This window comes from Chiloscyllium punctatum, chromosome 4 (assembly GCF_047496795.1).
Source record: "Chiloscyllium punctatum isolate Juve2018m chromosome 4, sChiPun1.3, whole genome shotgun sequence".
Lineage (NCBI taxonomy): Eukaryota > Metazoa > Chordata > Chondrichthyes > Orectolobiformes > Hemiscylliidae > Chiloscyllium > Chiloscyllium punctatum.
In genome coordinates this window covers 83,114,061-83,133,593 of record NC_092742.1, presented here as the reverse complement: position 1 = coordinate 83,133,593, position 19,533 = coordinate 83,114,061, and the positions used below count along the sequence as shown (strand labels likewise).

At 44.3% G+C, this 19,533-nt stretch overlaps 1 protein-coding gene across 5 annotated transcripts in view; it reads right to left on the bottom strand.

Moving 5' to 3' along the window:
• The window catches only part of smoc1 (SPARC related modular calcium binding 1), a 242,888-nt gene that overhangs the window by 163,271 nt on the left and 60,084 nt on the right, over window positions 1–19,533 (bottom strand). For 3 of the 5 annotated variants that reach the window (XM_072569186.1, XM_072569187.1, XM_072569189.1), the window contains exons 6-7: window positions 15,975–16,064; window positions 9,600–9,680 (exon numbers count right to left, since the gene is read on the bottom strand). In XM_072569186.1, the coding sequence (XP_072425287.1) occupies window positions 9,600–9,680; window positions 15,975–16,064 (171 nt within the window). The remainder of the gene's footprint in view (window positions 1–9,599; window positions 9,681–15,974; window positions 16,065–19,533) is intronic. The other 2 variants (XM_072569188.1, XM_072569190.1) reach the window with 1 other exon arrangement.

Here is a 19,533-nt window from a genome sequence, read left to right as displayed (position 1 = left end):
TCGGGCCTAGACACATGCCACGACAGGAAGTCTCCTATCCATGCTGACTCTTAGATCTGTACAAAGTGGCTGCAACTACTTACAACCAATTTCCCCATGGGGGTGAAATCATAGCAGAAATATATCTATAAATCAGCATCAAATTGCCAGTTTCCATCCAAGAGGTCACAGGGTATGTTTGCTATTGCGAACAAACACTGAACTTGCACTTTAGAAACAGCAAGATTCTGATAAGTATCCCAACAAGTTCCTGTTATTATCGCTGTGCTTGGCAGTTGAATGAGTAACTCTATTAGTGCGGTTTTTTATTTCAGTATGACTGAAGTTAAATCAATGGCGGATTTAATACCTTTTCTACATACACCAACAAGGCGTTTTGGGGCAGAGACACTTAATCAGGTGACAGGGGAGTGGATGAAAACCCTACCCACTTCCTGCCTGTGCTTCACTGAATACCCACTTCAGGACTTGATTCTGTTGCCATGAACATGAACACAGTGACGGGAAGAGGGTTTCGCCATGGAGACAGTAAGACAAACACACCCATGAGTGGTTGCTTCCAGCCTCCCAACAAATTTCACTCTGTTGGTTAAAAATCACACAACACCAGGTTATAGTCCAACAGGTTTAATTGGAAGCACACAAGCTTTCGGAGCGACGCTCCTTCATCAGGTGATTGTATGGAGCATCGCTCCGAAAGCTAGTGTGTTTCCAATTAAACCTGTTGGACTATAACCTGGTGTTGTGTGATTTTTAACTTTGTATGCCCCAGTCCAACACCGGCATCTCCAAATCATGACCACTCTGTTGGTGGTAGAGAGCTGGTAGAGAGGACCAGGATATTGGAAGAGGGGCTCCACTGCCAGCCATCCACCTTGCCCTTGCTGTTATCGCCCCTCCACCAACCTCCCTCACATGTGGCCTGGTCTTGGGCCTCCGCTGGGTGCACTAGCGGCAACAGCCACCTCCTTTCTGTTGTAGACTGGCAGGAGGCTGGAAGAACACAGCAAGAAAGGCAGCATCACGAGATGGAGAAGTGAGGTTTTCAGGTGTAACCCTTCTTCAGTATTGGGGGTGGGGGTAAGGGGAGCTGTAGATAAAGGAAGGGGGTATGGAGGTAATAGGGGTTGGACGGTAAGGTAGGGACAGGTGAAGACAGATACTGTGTACGACCTGGTTGGTCGAAGGAAGGAATGAATCCAGTTGGTAGCTAGAAGGAAGGGTCAATCAGAGGAATGGAAGGAAGGGGGGGGAGCTGGGAAGGGAGGAAGAGGGGCTGGGAAGGGCTGGAAAGGAAGTTGGGGGACGGGAGTTATTTGAAATTGAAGAAGTCAGTGCTGAGTCCTCCGGGCTATAAGCTGCCCAGGCAGAAGATGAGGTGTTGTTCCTCCAATTTGTCGTCTGATTCACTGTGGCAATGGATGGAGCCAAGGATGGTCATGTTGGAAAGGAAATGGGCTGGAGAATTGAAGTAGGTGGTGACAGCCCCCGTGGGCCCGGCTGAGATGGTCGGTGAGCCATTCCCTAAGTTTACATTTGGTCTCCCCAATGTAGATAAGACCACACCAGCAGCACTTGATGCAGTAAACTCGGTTGGAAGAGAGGCAGGTGAATCTCTGTCTCACCCGGAAGGACTGTTTGGGGCCTTGGATGAAGATGAGGGGGGTGATGCACTTGCAGGCTTCACATCTTTTCCAGTTGCAGGGGAAGGTACCTGTGGGTTCTGGGTAGGGGGGGGTCGGTGGGTGGGGATAGTGGCACAAACCAAGAACTGTCGAAGGGAACAGTCCTTGCAGAAGGCAGAGAGGGGTAGGGAGGGGAAGATGTTCTTGGTGGTGGGGTCTAGTTGGAGTTGGCGGAAGTGTTTAAGGATGGGCGGCATGGTGGCACAGTGGTTAGCACTGTTGCCTCACAGCGCCAGAGACCTGGGTTTAATTCCCGCCTCAGGCGACTGACTGTGTGGAGTTTGCACATTCTCCCCTTGTCTGCGGGGGTTTCCTCCGGGTGCTCCAGTTTCCTTCCACAGTCCAAAAAATGTGCAGGTCAGGTGAATTGGCCATGCTAAATTGCCTGTAGTGTTAGGTAAGGGGTAAATGTAGGGGTATGGTGGGTTGCGCTTTGGCGGGTCGGTGTGGATTTGTTGGGCCGAAGGGCCTGTTTCCACGCTGTAATGTAATGTAATCTAATCTAATCTAATGATGCTTTGGATGTGGAGACTGGTGGATGGTAGGGAAGGACAAGGGGGACTCTGCCTTTATTGTGTTTGGTGGGGGTTTTAGACCAATGGAATGGGGAATGGAGGTGGTGTGGCGAAAGTCTGTCTGGATGACAGAGGGGGGAAAGTAGGTGGACATCTGGGATGCTTGGGAGTGGAATATCTCCTCATCCGAGCAGATGCAGCGCAGGTGGAGGAATTGGGAGAAAGGGGTGGAGTTCTTTCAGGATATTGGGTGGGAAATGGTGTAGTCCATGCAGTTATGGGACTCTGTGGGTATATAGTAAATATCCGTCTGGAGAATGTCACTGGAGATGGAAATGGAGAGGTCAATAAAGGGCAAGGAGGTATCTGAGATGGACTAAGTGAATTTGAGGGTGGGGTGGATTGGCCAGCTGATGTTGGTGGGTCGGTCAGCCAGCCTTGGGGTCCTGGACAAAGAGCGACCTGTTAAATGTCTGAGTTGAACTCAACATGGCAGCTCTCGCCCAAAAGAGGCGATATGATCATTAAATACAGTTCAATGTTGCATTTGCAGAGTTCAAATTAGGTTTTCCAGATGTGCTGGACCATAGACAATATTAGCAGAGGTGCCAGAGTTTATGATTTGTGTATTGCCCTGAATTCGTGTGGACTCACTGCTACCGGTAGGGAGCTGCATTCTTCAGATAACGAGAAAGAGAATGAATTGTTAAACATGATATTGACAGATAAATAGCTTATGTATCTTGCTCTAATGCCCTTTGAATTTGCCCACAATACAGACAGCAGGGGCAATTTTGACCACACCTTCAAGTGCTACAAAATTCTTCAAGATGGCCAAGATATAGTCTTGAGCATAAATATTATGTGTTTTGTACAATCTTGGTAAATTTCAAATTTGTCTACCTAGGTATTCACTGGTTTCCAATGAAGTTGCCTGCCAGTATTGATTTTAGAGGGTGCACAGCATCTCGGTGAATGGTGCTGAATTTAACACCTTAATCAATCAGTAACCAGTTGAATAGTATAAACGAGTTATTGCAGAGGATTCTGAATACTCTGGTAAAGTATATCATCTTGTACAATTCATTCATTGCTGGGGTTTTGACGAGGACTTTTGAAACCCATCAGGAGACTTTCTGGGATCCTTCATCAGCAACATACCATCCACGCATGTATTCAGCACTTCATCTCTGAAGCCTTCATGCTGTGCGACTTTTCTTTCATTCGTTCCTAGGACCTGGGTGTCGCAGTCTGGTCAGAATTTATTGTCCATCCCTTAAGAAGGTGACGGTGAGCTGACGTCTTGAACTTTGACCCAGCAACATTTAAGGAATGGCGATAGGTTTTCCAAGTCAGGATGGCAAGTGGCAGGACAGTGGTGTTCCCATGTGTCTGCTACCTTTGTGATTCTAGATGGTACAGCCCATGGGTTTGGAAGGTGCTACAGAAGGAGCCCTGGTGAACCTCTGCAGTGTATATTGTAGATGGTGCACACCCTTTATTGCTATAGGAGCAGGAGTAGGCCATTTGGCCCTTTGAGTTCTACTGTTCTTGGCCTTGACTACTTTTTCTGGTCAGGAATTCTACAGGCTAATTTCTCTCTCGGTCAAGAAATGTTTCCATATCTCAGTCCTAAATGGCCTACTCTGTTTCCTTAGATTGTGACTCCTGATCTGGATTCCCCCGCCATCTACCCTACCTGGGTCTGCTAGGATTTTATTGGTTTCTGTGAGAAACCCCCTCACTCTTCAGTACTCCAATGAATATAATGCGTCTTTCCTTGTACATTAGTTCCACCATCCCAGGAATCAGTCTGGTAAAGCTGAGCTGTACTCCCTCTATAGCAAGAACATCCTCCTCAGATAAGGAGACGAAAACTGCACACAATATCATGTGGTCCCACACTGACCCTGTAGGATTACATTCCTGCTCTTGTATTCGAATACTCTCACTATGAAGGCCAGAATACGTTTTGCAATCTTCACTACTTACTGCACCAGCATGTTACACTCAGCGACTGGTGTATGGGGACACCCAGGTCTCGTTGCGCTTTCCATTCCCTCAACATACAGCCATTCGGATAATAACCTATCTGCCTGGCTTTGCTACTAAAGTAGGTAGCCTCACACTTATCCACATTATCCGCCATGGGTGTGCCCACTGACTCAGTTTGTTCAAATCACATTGAATCATCTCTGCATCCTCCTTCACATCTCAATCTCCCACCCAGCTTTCAACTGTGATCTAAGATGTTACATTTAGTTCCCTCATCTAAGCCGTTAATTTTTATTAACTGGGGTCTTAGTCCCAATCCCTGCGGTGCCCTACTTGGCATTGCTTGCCATTCAGAAAAAAGACCCATTTTTCCCACCATTTTCTCCCCCTTTCTTTCAACTTATTGTTGGAACGTTGCCAGGAGCTGTATCCTTTGCAGCTTGCAATCTGTTCCTACCCTACTGAACAACTTCTAGTAGTCAACAGAAAAACAGAGGGATTGGTCAGGGCCATCCTTCTCAGAGGGTTCCTGTCTGTTTGCAAGAGGAACATAAGGGGAACAAGAGACCAGGCAGAGCAACACCCGCTTCTGCAGGGGGCAAGGGTCAGAAGCTGGTGCGGTCCTCAGCCTGAGGGTCTATCCTCCTCAGACTTTCCACTCCTCACCCTCTCCTGAGACTTGCTGTGTTGCCTCTGAGAAACTGTGAGCCCTCTCCGATGGTGCTTATACCAAGTGGAAGCCGACTGCAGTATGTCAGCCAGAGGTCTCCACATCAGCAACGGAAATGATGGTTGGAGGCCACAAAAACATCTCCAAATTGCTTCTAAGGCCACATGTTTTAGCTTCTCCAGGCAATGTAAAATTATGCTAATCAGTATTGAGGACTAAAATTCCTCTCCATGGATCACTGACTTGATGTGGTGAAGTCATCGAGTCATACACCATGGAAACAGACCCCTCAGTCCAACTGGTCCACATTGACCATGTTCCCATATTAAACTCGTCCCACTTGCCTGTGTTTGGCCCATGTCCTTCCAAAACTATTGATGAACTTATCCAAATGTCTTTTAAATGTTGTAAGTACAGCTGCACCCACCACTTTCTCTGGCAGTTCATTCCACATATCAAGCACTCCCTGTGTAAAAAGCTGCCCCTCTTATCCTTCTTAAATCTTTCTCCACTCACCTTAAAATTATGCCCCCTAGTTTTGAATTTCTCCACCCTAGGGAAAAGATCCTTGCTATTTACCTTCTGTATGACCCTCGTGATTTTATAAAACCTTAATAAGGTCACCCCTCAACCTCCAGTGAAATAAGTCCCAGCCTTTCCAGTCTATCTTTATATCTCAACATCTCCTGGCAACATGTTAGTAAATCTTTTTTGACATCTCTCCAATTTAATAATATCCTTCCTTGTGCATCCTGACACTACCTTGACCAATACTTAGGAAGCTCCTTGCTCCTGATAGAGCCAACCGCAACAGCAAGGTCAGGGAAAGTGCCACACCAATTACCTTCAAAGATTCCTCAAGGGCAAAGTAGGTGAAGGAAGACTATATATCTCACCAGCAGCAAAGTGATCCTGGTCATCATAGTATGATGCATCACTAAAATCTGGTCACCAATCCATTAAGATTGTATGGATATTGATAGCACACTTCTAAATGTCCTCAATTTAAATAAAGTCTACCTGGGGCCAAATGTAGAGAACAACCAGTTGGCTAGTTTGCGATGCACAGTATTGCCAACAATGTGGGTTCAATTCCTGCACTGGCTGAGGTTACCATGCAGGGCTCTCCTTCTCAACCTCTCCACTTGTTTGAGACATGGTGACCCTCCAGTTAAATCATCACCAATTGTCTCTCTCTAATGAGAGAGCAGCCCTATGGTTCACTAGGACAATGGCAACTTTACCTTTTTCATGATGCAGTAACTGTTGCCATGGGACATGGCCTGTTGACCTGATGTAGTGACTTTTCTGCTGACTGTCATCGTGGTGCAGGGAACAGTCATCATGGTGCAGTGACAGTTGTCATGGTGCAGTGACTTTCGTCATGGTGCAGTGACAGTCGCCATGGTGCAGTGACTATTGTCATGGTGCAGTGACTGTTGTCATGGTCCAGTGACTTTCGTCATGATGCAGTGACAGTCGCCATGGTGCAGTGACTATCGTCATGGTGCAGTGACTGTTGCTAAGCTGCTGAAATGTTCTTAGCCAGCACCTAAACAATTTGCATAAAGTCATCCTTAACATGTAGTCACTGGCCTGCCAACATCCGTTAGCAGGTGTGAGCAACCTTGGGCTTTAGAACACTGACATGTACAGTTTATGATTTTGTAATCTTAATGATTTTGGTACTTGAAGATTGAATATTTCTGTACTTTTCAATAAAACATTATACGCAGTCTCAATCCACCTGAGAGCCGTGAGCGGACTCCTTGGTTAACATTATAAACACTTTTGCAATGTATAGACAAATGGCTCCTGGTGTAGGCCCATTTCCAATCGCTACAATACATAGACCTTATCAACCTTGGTTCAGCACCTCAGCTGAGTCAATACCAGAGAGATGAGCACATTATCAAAGCTGACGCTCCAATGCAATGCTGTCAGAGTACTACACTGTTACAGAGATTCCAACTTTCAAGGGAAGTGTTCAGTCAAGTTTCTGTCTGCCCTCTCAGGTAAATCTCAACGGTTAGGGATGTTCAGACTGGTGCCATGACCAACATCACTAAATCAGTTTCTCGGTCATTCTCTCACTTGTGGGCTCTTGCTGTGCACAAATTAGCTGCCTGTTTCATGCATGATTCAGAGTATCTTTGCACCACCACTGTCACACAGCAGACACCCAGTCTGACAGAGAGTTTTGTTCCTGAGCCAAGGATTATCTTTAAAGTAACTCAAAGATTTGACTTCCACAAGCTCAATCAGTGAGTAACAATGATTTAATAGGGGTTGTCTTCTGTTACGCACTGTCATCCCGTAAATGTCTGGGATCTTTGGCGGCTTCTATGGTCTAGTGTGGGTGAGGGTACCATCTTGGTCTAACAAAAAGACTATTGTAGAAAAAACAAGATGTAGTCTATTGCTTCTCTGCAACTATTTACAGGTGAAGGGCTCTACATTACTCCAAAGACTGTTGCAAGGGTTCTCATGGTGCAGTCATTATTGCTCCTACCTTTGCGACAGAAGGTTCAAGTCCTATTTGATCCTGAGGTGTGTAGTAACTTTCTCTGAGTAGATTGATTAGGAAATATTGGAAAAACTGCCGAGCCTTCGGACTGGCTCCAACAAGATTCCACTTCAGTCTCTCACCAAGTCCTGATAACATCATCATAGCTGGTTCTGCTCATGGCTCTTGTCAAATATTAACCCTTCCAGGTAGCGTGCAACACTTTCCTCAGGCTTAATTCATTCTTGGTGACTGGAAGGGAGATCGGAACATGAAGGACAGGAAGCTGCAGTGGCACCTCCCATGCCACTCCATTATTCTAAGAGAGTACGGCAGAATGTTAACTCTGTTGTTCTTGATGCACAAACATCTACCCGACTTTATTGTGAAAGCTTCAATGGTTCTGGGTATCCACAGGTTTGTAGGGAAAGGGAACTCCAAGTTTCCGCAGCTCCTGAGCAGCAGAGCTATCATTGACAGACTTTGACCCCTCATACAGAACTCCTTTATCCGATGAAACCATTTGTTTGCCTTTCCTCTATTGTATCCATTTCTCACTTTTTTAAAAAATCATTATTTCACAGAATGTGGGCAAGGCCAGCATTTGTTGCTACACCCCTAGTTGTTACTATAATGTTGATTGCCAGGCCAGTACAGGCATCAGTTCTATTAAACACCTCGAGAAGATCAGCACACTGATGTAATACAGGATTAACTAATACATCCTGTACCCATACTTTAACACACCAAGTCCTCCGGCACTGTTCTGGTGCATTTGCCCACTCCAAGGGCAGTATATCCTTCCTGAAGTGCCCAGAATTGAATGCATTTCTCCAGCAGAGGTCTGACCAAGTCTCTCACCCCCTCAGCCATCAGGTCTTCCTTTCTCATTCCAAAATACAAAGAGTGAGACTTTTACCAAACCCCAAATCCAGACAGAGATTAGGGCCAGCCTCAACTCAATCTTGTCATCTTTACTTTGCTGCTAAAACGTTAATTCAGAAGTGTCTACGCAAGTAATGCATCATAAAAGATGGGGTGAAATATGAAGTCATGTTTGAAAACCAAAATACTGTATCAGGTCCGTGTTGCAGAGGAATGTCTCATATCATGCCTCGTATGTAATTGGGGGCATAACTTGTGGTTGGGAGATCGTTCTATAAATTCAATGAGGTAACGGAAGCACTTGGTGAGAAGGTGGTAGACAGACTTGAAGCAACTGCCACAAATTCACAACCTAATTCAGATCACTTTGAGAGCGGCAGATCCTGGTATTGGTTAGCTGGCCTTTCACTGGGAACCTCACTGCCAACAACTTAATGGGACCGATTTGCTCAGTTTGTTCTCAGTGTAGTTTCTGTACATCCCAATCATTTCATGGTCCAAACATGCACAAAGGAGAGTAAACCCATAAAACTTTTCCACGGGTCAAGCAGTAGTGGTGAGGAACCCAACTCCCATTGAAAGGCATTCGATCCAAAACATTAACTCTATTTCTCTTTTACTAGTGATGCTGCCTGACCTACTGAGTATTTCCAGCACCTTTTGTCTCCACTGTAGGTTTGCAGCTTCCACAGTATTCCACGTTCTTTTTAATTATGGTCTGGATTTGCCAGTGTTGGACTGGGGTGTATAAAGTTAAAAATCACTCAACATCAGGTTATAGACCAACATCAAGGAGCGTGCTCCGAAAGCCAGTGCTTCCAAATCAACCTGTTGGATTATAACTTGGTGTTGTGTGATTTTTAATCTTTTTAATAGCATTAAGAATGATTTGTTCCTCTGTCAAGCAGCATCTTGGCTTCACTACAATGGGCAATAATAGATAACTTTTTTTAATACAGCAAACTTTGTTTTAACCAGCACCTTATGAACCCCAGCAGTCTTGATAAACCAGAAAAAATTATATACCGTCACATTTATTGTATTATCCCAAACTTCACAGGGTCCAAGTAGTCAGTTGAGGGTACATGTGAGAAGGCTCTCTACTGTTAAATTTTATTCAAGGCAAAGTTGCATTACTATTTAAGTGAATTATACTGTAAATAAAGTACAACAGTGATGTGTATATCCCCTGCTTTACGTTTCTATTACTCAGTGTGTGCTTTTGCATTGATTCTCTGGATCTATTGATCAACGGATATTTAATCAACCAGCACACTCCGAGTTCCATAGGTGCCAGTTAAAAAAAATTTGCTGTATATACTTTTAAACAGACTGTCATTTACCTAGATTCCTCATGCTCGAGCCGTTTTGTTTGGAGTCTTTACTAACCAGCTGCTTTATCCAAAGGGTCGGTGCTGTAATTTCTGAAACAGATCAGATAAAGAATATCTTACATTCATCAAACAACATAGTTGCCCCTGAAACTCATTTTCCCCTTTTAAATTGCCTACCTTCAACATGTTTAAAAACTGATTCGCATCGTCTTACATCATAGTCATGCCTCACATATTTTCTCCCTTAGATCGGGTGAAGATAGAACTTCCTGGCATTTAACTACAAATTCACCCTCTGCATGTTGTCAATACGATGCTCCATTGGCTGTGTGAGGTGTGGAAGCCAAATACTAGCCCTATAGTACAGCCTTGTGCAATGTAAGTGCACTAGCAAGACCCAATCTGCCCCGGGATGAGATTAGGATTATGCTTCCTTTCCTTGTTCGCTCAAGTACTTCCAACATGTGGAAATGCCAGAGGGGAAACAAAGAGAGAAAAGGAATATTTTAAAAGGACTGAGGGAGACGGCAACTTATCGTCCTAAAAATACAAGTGGCTTTATTTTGATTAAAATGGTCCTATAATTTTACATAAAATGTAAGAAAAACTGATCTTTTTTTAAAAGACAGATATTTTCCAAATGAAATGGCTATGGGCAGGTAGAGGTTTTTGGCATTGATTCCTCTCTTTTAGAAGAATACATTACCTACAGAGGCCATTCAGCCCATCGAGTCTGACTCACCCAACCCGTCCACTTAGCCTGCACACCACTGAACACTATGGGCAACTTATCACAGCCAATCCACTTAACCTGCACATCTCTGGACTACGGGAGGAAACCTGGGAAAGGCTTGACTGACATGTCTCCAAATCAAATGAACTGTCAATACCAACGAACACGGCTTGCAGTGAATAATGGTCACTTGGGTATGGCCACCTGTGCAGGTGTGCGCCTGGCACTGGCTAGCAGCCATGATGTCACTGAGAGATAGAACAGATCCAGTGGGCCAAATGACCTGGTTCTGCTCCACCGTCTTACGATCAGAACCAGGTTGTGGCAGTAAGCTGCCCAGTTAGGTGACCCCATTTGAACTTTCCGGAGTTGACTCCAATGACCTCAAAAGCCATTAGCCTGAATCAGGCACGCAGTTTCAATGGCTGAGCATAGAAAGTGCCTGTGTCCCCAAGCACAAGCTGACATCCTCCTAAGATGTTACAAATTGAGGGACAAACCATTGCAAGGACGTCATGAGGTACAAAACACTTATTGAATCATACAGTGCCAAAAGAGACCCTTCAGTCCAACCAGTCCATGCCGACCATAATCTCAAACTAAACTAGCCCCAGCTGCCCACACTTGACCCATACCCCTCCGGGGTGGGAGCTGCAGAAAAGTTTCAAGTGAATCAAACAACCATCCTCAAATAACACTGAGTAATTTCACCAAAAGCCCCTCTCAATAACTGTGTAGATGCCATGGATTCCAAGATACAGCTATAACCATAATTCTCTTTTGGTTGCTAAATTATTCTACGGGGGACGTTTTATCCTGCACTAACAGAACTCCACTCATGCACACATATCACAGTAAGATTTTGACTTCAGTAACATTATTATTATGCCTTCTTGGTCTATACTTAAAAACCACAGCTGCTTTATTTTTGTTCTTCCCGACAGACTATTGATTTGCACAGACCTCCCCTGAGCTGATCGTGAGCCAGCATACAGAATGGAGAAATGTTGAGACATCACACCGATTCGTGAAGTGAATGCCCAATTGTTTGTTTAGTCAGTGGTGAAACAAAATCTTGATGCTAAATTCTCAGCCTCCGGGTTTAATTTCACCATTGGTCCAGCGAAACAATGTGAATCTGGGAGTGGGGTGGGGAGAGAAGGTGAGGGGTGAAGGCTTCGTGTTTGGAAATATTGAAGACCAGTTTCTGATGCTGCCATTTTGTCAACATGGTCACAGGTCAACAGAGGTGACTGACCATTGAACTCAATACAAAACTCACAGCTCCACTCATTGTGGCTCAGTGGTTAGCACTGCTGCCTCATAGTGCGAGGGACCTGGGTTCAATTCCAACCTTGAGCAACTGCCTAGGTAAAGGTTGCATGCTTTCCCTGTGTCTGTGTGGGTTTCCTCCCACAGTCCAAAGATGTGCAAGTTTGATGAATTGGCCCTGTAGTGTTCAGGGATGTGTAGGTTAGGTTGATTAGTGAGGGGTAAATGTACAGTGATAGGGAAATGGGTCCGGGTGGGTTACTCTTTGGAGGGTAGGTGTGGACTTGTTGGGCCAAATGGTTTGTTTCCACATCTAGGGAACCTATGAGTCTAGTATTAGGAAGAAGCACACAATATATTGCCATTTCCTAGATTTTTCCACACTTTGAAAATTATTGCTGTTAATTCTTTGTCAAGTGAGTTTGATTCACTCCATTCACTTTTGATATTTAGTTAGCTACAGGAAGTATCCATTCTGCAACAGTACAGGTATAAGGAAAATGCACACATCCTAGGTATGGAATCCATTCAGATACAGGAGATACGTGGACCAGCTAATTTTTCCAGCTCTCTCACCAGAGAATAGGACTACCCGATTTCCCCTTTGCCTAATTCAGCTAGATCCACAGCTCATTGACTTAGATATTGGCTTGTCTCAGCAGTTACGCTGAGAAACTTTTATTCTTAAAATTATGTTTGTGCGTGTAGAATTTCTTTTGCTTGTGATCATTACTCCTATACACCCACTTCACCGGTCCCTCCATTATGTAATGGGCCTGGGACATATCAATTTTTTTTCTCTTATGTTCCAAAGGAGCACCGTTTTTTAAACTCATTCATGGTCACTGGTTGGGTCAGCAATTAACGTCTCTCCTTAGTTGACCTTCAGAATGTGGTGGTGAGCTGCCTCTTGAGCCGCAGCAGTCCATGTTCTGTTTGAAAGGTGCTATTGAAGAAGGCTTGAAGAATTTCTCTGCTGTATCTTGGAGGTGGTACACATTGCTGCTACTGATTATTGATGCTGTTGGGAGGGTATGTTCCTGAGCGTGAAGCCAGTGAAATGAGTTGTTTTGTCCTGGATGGTGTCAAGCTTCTCGAGTGTTGTTGGGGCTGCACCCATCCAGGCAAGTGGGGAGTATTCCATCACACTCCTGACTTCTGCCTTGGTGGACAGGCTTTGGGGAGTCAAGAGGTAAGTTATTCACCATGGTATTCCTAACCTCTGATCTGCTCTTGTAGTCACTGTGTTTATATGATGAATCCAGTGTCAATGGTAATCCCTGGGACATTGATTGAGGGAGATTCAATGATGCTAATGCCACTGAATTTCTAGGAGCAATAGTCACATTCTCTCATTGGAGAATATCATTGCCTGGCAGTTGTGTGTAACGTTACTTGTGACTTTTCAGCCCAAGCCTGGAGATTGTCTAAGTCTTGCTGTTTTTGACCATGGACCTCTTCACTGTCTGAGCAGTCATGAATGGTTCTGAATACTGTACAATCATCAGAGAACATCCCCAGTTCTTAGATGGTTGAACCTAGGAGACTCCCCTGAGAAACTCCTGCAACTCTGGAGCTGAGATGACTGACCTCCCCACAACCATCTTCCTATGTGGCAGATATGACTCCAGCAAGGAGAGTTTTCCCCAGTTGATTCCAGTTTTGCCAGGGCTCCTTGATGTTACACAAAATTTGATGTCAAGGGCTGTCACTCCAACCTCACCTCTGGAGTTCAACTGCGATGTCCATGTTTGAACCAAGGTTGGAATGAGGTCAGCAACTGAGGGGTCCTGGCAGAACCCAAACTCAGCATCAACAGCTTGTTGTCAATACAGTGATGCTTGTTCTGGAGTCATTGAGTCATACAGCACAAAAACTGACCCTTCGGTCTCACTCATCCATGTTGACCATGTTCCCAAATTAAACTAGTCCCTGCATTTGGGCTATATCTCTCTAAACCTTTCCTCTTCATGTACTTATTAAAATGTCTTAAATGTTGTAACTTTACCCATATCTCCCACTTCCTCTGGCAGTTCATTCCACATATGAACCACCCTCTGTGTGAAAATGCTACCCCTCAGGTCCTTTTAAAATCTTTCTCCACTCATCTTAAAAATATGCCCCCTTGGTTTGGACTCCCCCACCCTAGGGAAAAGACCCCTTGTCATTCATCTTACTTATGCCCCTCCTGATTTTATAAACCTCTATAAGGTCAACCCTCAACCCCCTACATTCCAATGAAAAACGTTCTGGCCTATCCAATCCTCCAGTCCCTGCAACATCCAGATAAATCTTTCCCAAACCCTCTCCAGTTTAGTAATATCCTTCCTATAGCAGGGCAACCAGAACAGTGCCTGTTAGCATTGTTGATGACACCTTCCATCACTTAATTGATGACCGAGAGTAGACTGAAGGAGGAGTAATTGGGTGGATTGGATTTGTCTGCTTACTATGTACAGGGTGCACATAGGCAATTTTCCAAATGGTCGGGCAGATGCCAATGTTGTACCTGCACAGGAACTTGGCTAGGGGAATGGCATGTCCTGAAGTACAAGTCATCAGTATTGATCTGCTAGCATGGTCCACATCCTTTGCAGCATCCACTACCTCCACCACTTCTTCAAAACGCATGAAGTGGACTGAATTGGCTGAACACTGTCACCTCCGATACGAGGGACATCAGGAGGAGGCAGAGATGGAGCATCCACTCGGCACTTCTGGCTCAAGATTGCTGTGAGTGTTACAGCCTTATCTTTTCCACTGATGTTCTATGGTCTCTTTCATTGAGGATGGGGATATCTGTGGAGCTGCCTCCTCCAGTGAGTTGTTTAATTGTCCACTATCATTCACAACTGGATGTGGCAGGACTGCGGAGCTTAGATCTGATCCGCTGATTGTCGGAGCACTTAGCTCTGTCACTTGCTGCTTATGCTCTTTGGAATGCAAGTAGCCCTGTGTGGTGGCTCACCCGATTTTTAGGTACTCCTGGTGCTGCTCCTGGCATGCCCTCCTGCACTCTCTATTGAGCCAGGGTTGGTGTTCTGGCTTGACGGTAAAGGTTGAGTGGAGGAGAGGTCAGGCCACGTGGTTACAGATTGTGCTGGAGTACCATTCTGCTCCTGTTGATGGCCCTCAAATCTCATGGATGCCCAGACCTGAGTTGCCAAATCCATTTGAAGTCTGTCCCATTTAGCACGGTGATGGTGCAACACAACATGATGGAGGTTATTCTTAACGTGAAAGCAGGACTTTGTCTTCACAAGAACTGCACGGTGGTCACTGTTACCGACACTGTCATGGACAGATACATCTGGAGCCAGCAGCTTGGTAAGGATGAGGTCAAGTATGTTTTTCCCTTTTGTTTGTTCCCTCACTGGAGAACAAGTCCTTTAGGACCTGACCAGCTCCATCGTTAGTGCTGCTATTGAGCCACCCTTGCTGTGGACACTGAAACCCCCTGTCCAGAGTACAATCTGCACACTTGCCACCCTCAGTGATTCTTCCAAATGTTGTTCAACATGTTGGAGCACAGGTCCATCAGGCAAAGGAACAGTGATATACAGTGATCAAGTTTCCTTGACCTGATACTTTAAGACATCATGAGGTCTAGAGTCAATGTCAAGGATTCTTCAGGCAACTCCTTCCTGACCAACACCATCTCTGCTCAGTCTGTCCTGATGTTGCTCTATTGGCTTTTCTCACAGCTCATTAAGTACCAGTACTATCCTTAAGTTACTTGAAATAGTAGATAAATCTTCTAATCATGCACAGAGTCTTTTTTCTCTTTCCATGGTGAAACTGAAGGTCCTTATTTTCATGGGCTATTCATTTGCATTTGTAGTACACAAGGCTTTGTAAGGGTTACTCTCATACAGTCTACTATCACTTGAAGAAAATACGACAGAAAATTCTGAAAATATTCAGCAGGTCTGGTGTGAAATACATAGAGCATATCAAAAAACGGTTTACATCCTTTCCCCAGACCTGAGAATATTAATACTCCATAGATGCTACCACACCTGCTGAATGTATCTAATATATTCTGTCTTTATTTCAAATTTGCAACATCCCAATTATTTTGCCTTTCTATATTTTTGTTTGAAGAAAGATGCATGGTGATTTTCCATTCTTGGGCTACTAACAACCATAATACTTGGAGAATTCTTTCAAGTTAATGGTTATCACACTAGCTTCTCAAACACATCCTTGACACAAATAATTAAATCAAGGTTGGATGTTTCTTTTCACAACCCTCCCTCAGACTGCAACCCAACAGCTGGTGGGAAAATAAATGGGAGACTTCAAGTAACCAACCTACCCTCCCTCACCCTTCACACCAAAGATACAAGATGATGAAAGATGATTTGAAATGGACTCACCATCTCCGTCAAACACTGGCTGGGTTTCAGCGGTTGGGGTCGGCTTCGATACGTCTTCTGAATTTAGCGTTAGAAAGAATTGAAAAGAAACTACCATTATTGAGGTAAATACTATCTACTCTCCAGCAGTATTGAATGATGGGATTTGCACATGGCCCGGCCACTTGAGGAACAAAAACGGAAAGTAAAGAAAGATAGCTCACAGCGCGCAGAGAGTCAGGACAGAGAAGCACCTCAGGAAAGACATGTAATGCAAAGCGAAACACTCACCTCCAGTCACTCATGACTGTTGATACATGGAAGCAAACACAGAACATGCAATATCCAGAATAGAGATTAAAAATACATGAAAACAGCACCTTACCATGTCATGCTAGTGAGGAATCAAAACTGACCCCCCTCCCGGAAAAAAAACTCAGACAGCCACCGTGAGGGCACATTAGAATTTGAAAGGAACACATTTTTGAAATTTGTAATTATTTCTTTTTTTATAGCCAACAATATTTGTAATGTGCATAAAAATTCTGAAAGGTGTACTTTGCCCTGAATTTGGATGCAAACTTCTGAAGTGTAAGTTCCATTCTATTGACCAATGACTATTCTCAGTACTTTAGTCAGATTTTGAGAGTTGTTAAAATGTACTGGGTCCTTGGGGGCAATGGTTTCGTTCTCATAGATTTGGCCAGCAAGGGTGCCCTCAGTTAAAAGTCCCTCAATGATTTACTTACAGGCTCATTGGCTCCAGGGATACTTTACCGTACCATGGTTATAATCCAGGTGCTCTGCTCCAACAAAGTAAGGGTTCTATCTGTACGTTGTGGTATTCTTGGGGTCTAAAAACTATGTTAATCCCAGTTGGGAGTCACTTTGTTTCCACATGTTGGGACAGAGAAGTCATACTCAGGTTTCCACACATCGGGCTGCTGACACAAAATTCCAGATGGCCAAATCATTCATTTTGTTTCAATTTAGGTTTATCAATAATAAAAATACTGGAGATGGTGGGAAGAAAAGACCGTTTATCTATCTGGGGTGGTTGGGCGCAGAAGATCATTTGAGGAATGTTCCAGGAAGGTGTCTAACCAGAGATGCTGACCCTGACTGAGCGGATTGCCTGATGAGGAAAAGCCAGACAGGCTAGGCCTGTAACCCCTGGAGTTTAGAAAAGTCAGAGGTGACTTAATTGAAGTGTATACGATCTTGAGGTGACTTGACCACGTGGATGGGGAAAAAATATTTCCTCTTGTGGAAGAATCCAGAACCAGGGGTCATAGTTCAAAAGTAAAGGCTGACCCATTTATGAGGAAATACTTTTTCTTCTCAGAGACTGAGTGTCTTAAAATTCCCTTCCTCAAAAGGCAGTGTGGATACAGAATCTTTAAGGCAGTGGTGGCTAGATTCTTGATTACTGATGGGGATCAAAGATTATCAGGGGTTGGAAGCAAGTCTGACACAAATTTGACTTTGGCAATGCTGGGCAAGGACTGAAAGACCCTATCAACCTGAAGATAGAAAAGTGGAATTTATCCTGGGCACGCAAACTTGACATTGGTGACTGGGCTGCTCATCCTATGCAGGGAGTGAAACTTTAAAATCAGTTGTGTTTGTGCGTACAAGATCTATAATTCCTCCCAGGAATTATTGGAGCAAGAGAACCCAGATATCAAATATAAAGCAAAGGGGCAGGACCTGGTGAGTGAAAGGATGGTGTCATGTGACCAATGCTGAATGGATAGCTGAAGTCTCCACTTTGATTTTAGACACCTCTAGTCAGACAAAAGCTGTGGGTTTTTTATGATTAAGATCATTAACTGCACTGCACTTTTTAACAAAAGGAATTTAATATCCAATGAAAATAATGTTTTGAATGCCATCCAACGCATGACTTGACATTTTTAATGTCATGGGGAGTAGAGTGACCCTCTTTTAAAATGAGGGGTGCTGCTGACTGAGTTAGGTGTCCTTAGTTGCCATGGTAATGGTGACCCTTTCTTTTTGTGGAAGCTTGTAAACTGCAATAACACGTTAGGAACTCGTAACCTTCGCAAGATGGGGGAGTTCAAACTGCAGGCGAAAACATATTAGGAAACTGGGCAACTCATCTAAACACACCGGCAGCCATTATCAACATATCATCTGCAGTGAGGCAAGCAATGATTTGTGTTAGGAAGCACATGCCCATAAGCTAAAGAAAAGCAGATTCACAGACAAAAAGCGAAAGGTCAGAAATCTCCGTGTACAAATCAGAGAGGACAGGCAACTTAAAACACATAAAATACTCCAGGGGCACTTCAATAATCATTTCCGTATACAACCAGTATTTTCACCCATTTAAATGCAATTAAAAGACAACAATAAGGAGTGTAAAAGGGTCAGAAAATTGGGGTCCATTACCAGTTTACACTACTCACAAAGAGACACTTTCCATTTTACTTAAAGTGAACTCTATTTTAGAATGTAGAATCATACTTTTTTTTGGCACGGCTGAGTGTTTCCAGATCTTAAGAAACATGCTGTTGGTTGGCAAGCTGCTAAGAGAAATGTAGCACTCAATCGGTTAAAAACACAAGTCCTAAATGGCCATTTGCAAAACGTAAAGCAGGCAGTAACTTTTGTTTAGCATCTCACCCAGCAACATTTTGCTTTTCCCGACAACATTCACAGGATGTCAAACAAATACCAATCAGCAACTCGACATACGTGAGTCCAGTGACAGTCAGAAATCTCCAAGCACGGTCGAAGATGCTGGTCCAAAACATGTCACGATCATGGTAATGGCTGTGGACTGAGTACCTCAGTGACTCTGGCTGAGGAAAATGTGTGAAGACGGTCTGGTCAAGTTTCCTAATCCTGGTGACCAATCAGAAGCTGGAAGGAGCATATGAGTCAATGTTGGGTGAGCACCATTTTGGACTCTGATATTTGCCATAGTTGAACAGGCTGTTAACAAGTGAGACTCATACACAGCCGTGATGCTTGCAAGAATGATCCCGGGGGGATGAAGGGTTTGTCATGTGAGGAGCAGTTGAGATTCTGGATCTGTACTCAGTGCAGTTTAGAAGGATTAGGAGGACAATAGACAATAGGTGCAGGAGTAGGCCATTCGGGCCTTCAATCCAGTACCACCATTTATTATGATCATGGCTGATCATCCATAATCAGTAACCTGTTCCTGTCTTATCCCCATAACCATTGATTCCATTATCTTTAAGAGCTCTATCCATCTCTTTCTTGAAAGTAACCAGAGACTTGGCCTCCACTGCCTTCTGGGGCAGAGCATTCCTTTTATCCACCACTCTCTGGGTGAAGAATTTTCTCCTCAACTCTATTCTAAATGGTCTACCCCTCATTTTTAAACTGTGTCCTCTGGTTCTGGACTCACCCATCAGCGGAAACATGCTTCCTGCCTCCAGAGTGTCAGAGGAATCTCATTGAAACTTACAGAAGACTTCCAGGAGACCTAGAAAGAGTGGACATGGAGAAGATCTCTCTGCTAGTAGGAGAGATTAGGACCTGATGGCACAATATCAGAGTGAAGGGACGACCCTTCAGAATTGAG